Source organism: Mesitornis unicolor, unplaced genomic scaffold (genome assembly GCF_000695765.1).
Source record: "Mesitornis unicolor isolate BGI_N332 unplaced genomic scaffold, ASM69576v1 scaffold14871, whole genome shotgun sequence".
Lineage (NCBI taxonomy): Eukaryota > Metazoa > Chordata > Aves > Mesitornithiformes > Mesitornithidae > Mesitornis > Mesitornis unicolor.
Genome location: NW_010164573.1, coordinates 2148 through 11150, shown reverse-complemented (window position 1 = coordinate 11150; position 9003 = coordinate 2148). Strand labels below are relative to the sequence as shown.

At 36.8% G+C, this 9003-nt stretch overlaps 1 protein-coding gene across 1 annotated transcript; it reads right to left on the bottom strand.

Moving 5' to 3' along the window:
• Positions 1-664: 664 nt before the first annotated feature.
• LOC104548363 (talin-2-like) lies at positions 665-5980 on the bottom strand (the record flags this gene model as incomplete). Its single annotated transcript, XM_010194365.1, has 4 exons — positions 5845-5980; positions 3071-3168; positions 2268-2397; positions 665-817 (listed from the first exon to the last, which is right to left on the bottom strand). Coding segments are annotated over exons 1-4 (517 nt in total), but the record flags the coding sequence as incomplete, so codon positions are not given.
• Positions 5981-9003: the final 3023 nt, after the last annotated feature.

The window sequence follows — 9003 nt, the reverse complement described above, 5'->3', positions numbered from 1 at the left end:
TTTAATACTAAATACTGATCTTCAAAGCTTCATCACAAAATTGCTTACCAGTTTACCATGTTTTCCCCCTAAAAACAACTGTTCTGTTTACTTTTCTTATCCCTGAATACAATTTTAAAACATTTTCCTGCAGTCACAGTTAATCTTAGTGCCTTAACGTAAAGCAGAAAAAAATATTCTCTTGACTTTATACATAAAACAAATCAAATACTGTCTTAATTCTTTGGCAAACTCCGTTTACACTTAAAATTTCTTCTATTGAAGACAAAATTAATTTTTAATGGCTTTCAGTAGGCATCAATATAATAAATATGTATAAAAAATAACAATCATATTCAATATGATAAAGTCTACCTTAGTGAAGAGGATAAAATGGTCATGATGGAAATGACCCTTCATACTTTAGTTAAAATTTACCTACTAAAAAAGTAACAAAAACCACTTTAAAAGATCCACTGAGTCTCATAGCCAGGGGCAACAACTTGTCCGTTTACCCAATTTTTAAAATACTCAGTAGGAGATGACATAATGTAACAACGGATGCAAAAACACAGGCAGAGATGAGACACAGTGAAAAAATTAAAAATGCATTCCTGTAGGGTTTTCCCGCAGTATACTGTGGAAAGAGAGCAATCAAGGAATTATCCTGGAATACTCTACTCACAATCATCATCTGTATGAAGCTTTGCCTTCAGTTTTTCCATTTTTCTTTCGTCACGCAACAATGTCCTATCTTTCTTAAGTGTTCCTGTGCTCTCCTCTTTCTTCTCTTCAATGCTCTCCTGAATTAAGGAATATTCCTCATAATTTGTTATTCCTGGAATTATAAATAAATCTAGTGTTTGTAACAATAAAAAATTACTACACAGAGGTGTATTTTCCACATATTAAAATACCAATGGTTAATTTCAAGTATACTAAAGATATTCCAGATGAAATGCTAAAACACTGTACAGGGAAGGAATCTCAAGAATAATACACAGCTTCTGCATCCAAGACATCTCTCCAATATCCGGCATTATCCTTCAGATACATCATTCCTTCACCATATGCTGCACTTCACACTTGGAGAAATATATTAAGGTTTCTTATCTACCAAAAGAAGCTGCCAGTTTAAAAACACAACAGAATTTAAAATAGCAGTAAATTCTGTAACGAAGACACACTACAGTGAATTTCTTTTCATGGATACCTACAATTGCTTTCTGAAAGCTGAGTAATTTCAGCTTGCCCATGATGTGTAGAAGAAACGTGGCAGACTGAGGAACAGAAACCACATGAAAAGTATGATTTTCTGAGTTTCATAACTCAACTCTTCCTATGAATTTTACATGAAACTAAATTTAAAAAACACAGTTCACAACATTTAGCATATGTGCTGAGTTTCTCTCATTTCTTCGTTCCGCTTCGTTTTTTTCCTCTGTATGGTAAAGCATGTTTATATTATACAGGAAAGCAAATTAAATGCTCACCTACATAACCACAGCCATGAAAATAAGTCAAAGTAATTTTTCAAGTCAATTAGATACAGCACATTAGAATCCAGCATAGAAACATTCAAGCAAAATTGAAATGGATTAATTTAAACTTAGCTTAATTAATTTTCCAAGTAAATGAATCTAAATCAAATTAAGGCCACTTTAATTCTAAATGAGAATTATGCAAGGGTTGAAGATGGTTTAAACTAATCTATGTTGGATGCATGTTTATATGGTTAAATAAGAATACATTTTCCACAATGTCTCTATTTAGATAAACAGAAAGACAGACTATAATCAATATGACACATTTTTGACCAGCTGCTTTGGAATGCTACCATATGTAATTTCACAAATTATACTGTACAGTGATCAACTCTCAGTCATAACAACATAGCACCTTAAGTTTAGGTATATTTCAAGATTAAAGATATTTATCCATTTAATTTATTCCATTAAAATCAAGTATAAATTTACTTCTAATTCTCTCCCACACAGCAGGAAAGTGTACATAAAATATAACATAATAAAAAAAATTATAACTGTAATCTCAGATAACTTTGTGCCTTCAACTGCTAAATACTGAAGTTTAAGGATGTAGGTAACTATCTGTCAACTTACATAAAACCTGGGCAACGGATTTCAAAAAGTCTTTGGTAAATGTTAGCTAATAAATTTAAATAATTTTCTAGATATGTGCCAATTCCTAGACATTAACACATGCTAAAAATCAGATGCAACTAGAGCAGGAAAAACAAAGTCTTAAGTATGCGAGTCTCAAAATCTTACCTATCCTGCTGCAAATGGTAACCAGCAATTCACCAACTGTTTTAGAGTCATCCACCATGACTGTTTTCACTGAACCATCCAACATACGTATTTTCTGAGGCCTCTGCTTCTTTTTGTACTCCAGTATATCCTAGGAAGTCAACAACACTGTTTCTAAATGCTTTTGGAAGCCACCACAAGCCAACCCACTATCTTAGATGCCTAAAACAGGATTCCCTCCCCATATCCCAGGCTGGATTTTTCTTTTATAGCTATAGTATAGTGCAAACTTATTCATGTGACAATTTGAGAAGTGGCTTGTTTTAGTTCTGGCAATGTAATTTTTCAAGAACATGTCCTAGTTGTCAAGACCAAAAGGTAGACAGGGCAGGATAGACCAAAGTACCTTTGCGTTGCAAAAACTAGTCTAGCATTTAAAAAGGATAACAATGCCTTTTGGTTGTAAGCAAGCTGGCCATAATGTGAGCGGGTACAATCTCATCATCTTTAGTGTATGAGAAACCTATACTATAATGCAAGGTCAGCCCAAACATAAAGCTTATTACAAAACTTACTTTTTATCTTTGTTAACCATTCTGTCAAGACATTATTGGCCACAGTAGCTCACAGAGAACAACCAGAGGCAGGTTGTGAAAAAAAACCAACCTAACTACTGAAGCACAGCAAGGAAAAGAAGTGGGCCAGTTTCAGGGACTGACTCGAGATTCTCCTAACCCTCCAAATGCCAAACAGCCTTCCTGCTACAAGGGAAACAAGTTTTCTAAAAACATGTTGATTAAAACAGCAACAGACATGCACCATACCCCATTTCTCAGCATATAATAATCCAGTGTTCTTCCAGCCTCCAGCCATATACCTTTTCGAGGATCTTCATCTGATAGAAACAATCCATAGTCAGAGGCTGTGGAACAGAAGAAACAGAAACTCACTGAAAAACATCAAACCTAATAAAGACAATATTGTTTTACTCAAAGTTATTCAGCTTCAGGGTTAAGCTTCCTTTACGCTTACCTTCCATTCTTAATGAACTTTGATGGTTATTTTTTTTCTGTGCTCCATGAAACATTTAGCTTAACAGCAGACAGGGTAGATCAGGCTTTATAGAAAACTTGCACAAAAGTGTCACTAAACAAGAACATGTCACATCTACCATGTAATTTGTATTATGCTTGTAATTATTTCTCTTCAAGACAACCTTTTTAAAATGCTCATAGGTCCTGCTTTGGATTTGACTAACCAAAAATACAAGCAGTTTGGCCTTAACCCTATTTCTAAAATCTATAGCTTGTTTTCAACTCTTCACATACTGAGTTCATACTAAACTTTGGAATCTACTTTGGCAGATGTTTCAGGTTCAGGGATTTAAGAAAATACAAGGCTTCTAGAACTATATCCATGACAACATTCCCAGGAAAAACTTGCATCTGTTGCAGGCTAAACACATGCCAATTGATTCTTTCAGAATCACAAGGGATAAAGTTACCATAGAAGAACAAACCCAGTCTGAGGCTTGAAAGGCTAAACTGCAAGTATACAAAATGAAGGACCATGACTATCAACTTAGGGCTATACAAAGCATCTCTTCTTGATAAACATTTGCATGAAGAATTGACAGAGAGTACACTTCACTGTCACACACTGTTCATCAGCTAAGCCTGCTTTAATTGCAGTCCTAGTTTAAGCTAAGGCCTTTTTCACACAAGCTGGCCCGCTGCATGCACAGACTGTTAAAAAGCTGGGTGCAGGCAGGTTACCTTGTTTACTGTCAGACCTGTGTGTTCCAATCCTCCGATCAGAAAGTAAAGTAAAAATAGCTACAATTTTTAGACAATGTTTCATCTTCACATGTCACAGGTAGCAACAATTTACATTGAACACATTGTTACTCATGTAAGTACATAAAAGAGCTTAAATGAATTAATAGAAATGTAACTACAGACACAGGCTTACAGATACACCATTTCAAAGGAAGAATACTTCCAAAAACAACTAAGAAAAAACTTTTCCTGCCGACCTCAATTAAAAATTCCACTGAAAAGCCAAGTGATCCGTATGTACAGAGATGTTTATGACAAACTCAGTATAGAATCAGTTATGTAAAATTTTAGAATTTGTGCCTATAAATAGGTTGTGACTTTTAGAAACACGCAAAGCATGTTGCACAGAATTGCCAAGGAAGCACAGATTGCTCTGATATTAATTTCTGGGGGATGCATCCTAGTACCAGTAGTAGCTGTGCAACTTGCATGTTAGCGTCACGGCCTCTGTGCCAGCATACAAGCTTGCCAGAGAAATGAAATGTGCACAGTTGACAGTCATAATGCAGGACAAGCACATTTTCTGTTGTGCAGGAACTAGTTTGATCGGTTTGTACTGCACCTCTGTCAGTCTTCTGAACTGACAGGCAAACACACATGGTAACAGCCACAAAGACTTGGAAAGGATGTGTTAGTAACCTTATTTCTGCTCATCGTTCAATTTCATAAAGTGGTTGGAAGTTCATAATTGCACTGCAATCACATACAAAAGAAAAGCTCTAGTGCACAATCTGAAGGGAGTTTCTAGGCTTGTCTATGAGGTTCATGATGTTCAGAGATATTTCTCAACTTCTCTAAATTCAACAGCTATTCAAAATAACTGCCTTGAGAGATCAGTATGGTAAAAGTTCACAGCTTGTATCTGAGAAATTGAAGCTGTATAACTAGGCTTCCTAAGGACTCCTGCAAAGGAGAAGCATTTCTAAGAAACAGTAATATTGCCCATTACGGTTAAGTTTTTCTCACAGTTCAGATGAAAATTTCTAAACAGCTCTAGAGGTTGAGAGTTGTGCATAAAACTGAACACACAATCTGTTTTAAGAATTACAGTCCACTGGCATTATATACAGTACAGCACCAAAGGATTCTGAAGAACTTGAATTTTTTGACAACTTTGACTACATTTAAACCAGAGTTTTTGTCCAAGTGAAGACATATTTCACAGTTTGCATTCATCTAATTTGCTCAATAAGTATGGAGTCAGTTAAATTTGGCAAACGCGTAGCAGTGCTCTGAATATGGTATGCACAGCATGATGATGCTTTTACTTAACCAGTTTCAAAAGTTTGCCTTTCACATTCTGGAGATGCCCAGCCATTCTTTTATAATTCATATTGTCCCTTCCTTTGCTGAGGCACAAAGTAAATTTGCCCAGATTTTCCTAGAATGCATTGCCACAGATACCGCTTTAAAAAGATGGTACCACAAAAATTGCCCTTTAAGTAGGGAAAAAATCATCTTTCAGGCAAACAAGCAAATGATTTAAGAAGCCAAAGTTTCACACAAATAGTATCTTTTGTATAAAAATCCGTGTCAGGATGGAAGGAAGGAAAACAATGCAGCTACCTCCAACTATCTAAAAATCTGTTTGCACTACTTGCATTTCACTACAGAGCCTTATGATTTAAACAATAAAAAACTCCCAACCCCCTCAACCTGAAAGATAAATGGAGGAATAAAACAGCATAAAAAAAATGATGGGTGTAAGTTTATTTTCAATTCAGCCAACAAATTGACTGAGGACAGATACAGGAACCTACCTTGCCCTGTTTGAGCCTCTGGCACGCGTTCACGAATAACTCTGCAGGCATCATACACTGCAGTGGATGGTTCAAACTGCATCGTCTTCACCACATTGCATTGGCGGACACAGATCTTCAAGGATAGAGCTACCATGGTGTCAAGTCGCTTTCAAGTTCCTGCTAAAGTATCTGAAAAAGCAGTAATGGCATTATTGCTTAGAATTGTTCATGTAATGCTTTAGTACACTCAACTTGCCTTTTAAAAAAAAGGGAACATGGTCAGTAGAATTATATGTACTTAAATGCAGTTCTATATGAAGTCTCATTAGCATCAAGCTAGAAACTATCCAAAACACGCTTTTTTGGGTGTACTGGAAATTAATTTTCCAAACACTTCCATACACATACTTAAAGGCTGATACTTTGTCTGAGGTATGTCAAAGTGGTGCACAGGAAAACCATACATTTATTGTTTATATTACCAACACATTTACTACTGACAGAAAATTATTTTTCTCTCACGACACCTTTCCATTAGGCCATTTAGATTAGCTGGTAACTAGCAACTTAGAATAACTACTTGAATGAAAGCAGGATTTCTTGGTATATAACTTCTCCTTTCTGCAAATTCTAAAGAGTGCAATACTGTGTTGTGGCATTTTTCAAGTCTCCACATAGATATGCTAGATCTTTTTACCCTGTTGTGCTGCTACCCAGAGAGACAAGAATGAGGTATTTTTTTCCTATCACTTCTACTTCATAAACTTCACTGAATTTGACAGCGTTTGTCTACAGAAATAAGAAGCTACAGATGCTTTTGGTTTTGTTTCACTTTGCAGATAGTCTGGGTTTTGTCTGAAGTGTCTTCCCTTGCTGTCATAACAGTCCAAACCACTCTTCTGTCATTAGACTTTCCACAGTGATCTCCAAGAACTCTTCAGAACTGAAGTCCTTTCTGCTTACATAGAGAATCTACCAGAATCCCCAAATTCTTTCTGCATAAATTCAAGTATGTCTATTTTAAATAGGAAGATATGAGATTCTATGGACTACTGCTGCTGCTAATTTGAGTATGACAAATTCAGTAGTTAAACTTAAACACCAGTTGTGCATTTTTTTACAGTCCAGATACACAGAACTTGAAGAACACTTCAAGAAACAGAAAAGAGCCACTGCTTACGGTTCATCAATACACCAATATACCTAGCTGTGTGATTGCACTCCTCTAAGAGTGCTAGACAGCAGACAAATAATTTCTTTACCGGTAACATTTAGGAGCAGCTTTGGCTCTAAGATGTCACCCTCCACTCGTATTTTTGTGGCAGCCTGTCCATCTGCCTCTCAAAAGCAAATTATCTGACTTCAGATTTTTTTAGTGCTTCCAAGACCACTCACTACCAATATGAAATGCTAGATATGATCACAAAGGAAAAGGGGTGAATGAGCGAAAAAACCTACAAGAAACACTAATGCACACATCTCAATCCTTTCCTAATCTACCAGTGTCTGATAAAAATACCAATTTGTATTTTGTACCAAACATCCTAGGTAGAGATCCGATGAATAAATGAAGATCTCTCCCTATGACAAAACACTACTTCCTAAAACTCATCCAAAAGAGGTCTTTACATTCCAGAAGTAGTTGGTCAGTATTGCAGCAGCACAAAATACATGCAAGGAAAAAAATTTCTAAAATATTTCCATAGAGATTCACCATAATTGGGTTCAGTTTAGGACTTCATCATTCATATACAGGCAGAACTCAGAGCATTACAAAAGCAAAAATATCCCAGGAAATCACAGATTGGAACAGTTTTTGACCATCCAGAATGGCCCCAGAAAGATTAAGCTCAGAAGACAGTTCTAACAAAGACTCTCAAGACACAAGTAACCCAGGGTAAAAGGCTGCACCACTGAAAATTGATGAGGACAGAAGTTTGTATCACGTACTTTCCACAGGAATCAACTATTACCAAACTAAAAACATACAATAAAACAGTGGAAGAATGGCTTACCAGATGCACGGGAGAAATGAGATTTAGAGGGGAGAGCAGTTAGTGAACACTGACCTCACTGATCATTCACATACCCACCTGGCTTAACTTGTACCATTCCTACCCTAACGTCTGTGGTGTCTGACAGCTGATAGGGCCATGACCGTATCTGTATATTTTGAACTGCACTGCTAAGCAAAGAAAGAATACAAAATCTCAGCTTAACATTATCTCTGCTTAATGCTATGAGCATACAAACAATTCTTTGCCTACCATTTCACATCCTTGCTCACAGAATATTTGAATTAATACATAATCCAAAAATATCTGCATTTCTAAACTAAGCAAATGTGGAACAGTTAACTCTGACACTGTCAAATACGGACTATGCCCACCCAGTTAAAGGAAAGTTGCCACTGCCAGTGCTACGGTGAAACACAAAGCTCTGCTATGATTTAGTAGAGGTCTGTCTCCCTGGAGATATTTCTTAACTGGTTCATTCAGGCTTGAGCAAACACAAATCTAGGTCATGAGACTGAGTCTAAAAGCCTGCATGTGTACATGCTAGTATAGGCAACGCTACATATTTTTATACTAGATGAACCTTGTAAGAAAATCCAGTGGGACAAAACCTTTCTATTCTTTTCAGTAATCCCACCACCATGGGGCACTAGCAAAACAGGACACATTACATTTTCTGCTCTTCATGATGGCTGAACAGCTAATCCTATGACAATATACTCAATACTTGTTTAGTGGACTCATGAACTGCCTGTAAAGTTAATCTAAATCCATCACAAGAGCTGCAACTTGCTTACAGTGGAATATAAAGCTATAGAAGGCAACTCAACTAGCTCAGAGGCACCACCAAGGCTCAATCAGATGAAGCCATGCATAAAAACAGTTTCAAGTAAGAAAAACAGACTGGTTCTTGTCATAGGGTACTTGCTTCTGAAGGGAGTGGAAGATCCCATTTGCAGATGAGACCCATTCTTCAGGGATGTCTGCTGCCTCCCAGGAGCCAGGGTCAAGGACATTCAGAGAAAACTTCCTACCCTAGTTAAACCCTCTGACTACTACCTGATGGTGGTCTTTCAGGTAGGCAGTGATGAGATTACAGCAAGTAGTTTGAGAGCAATGAAGAGGTATTTCAAGGGCTTGGGATGGCTGGTTAAGGGATCAG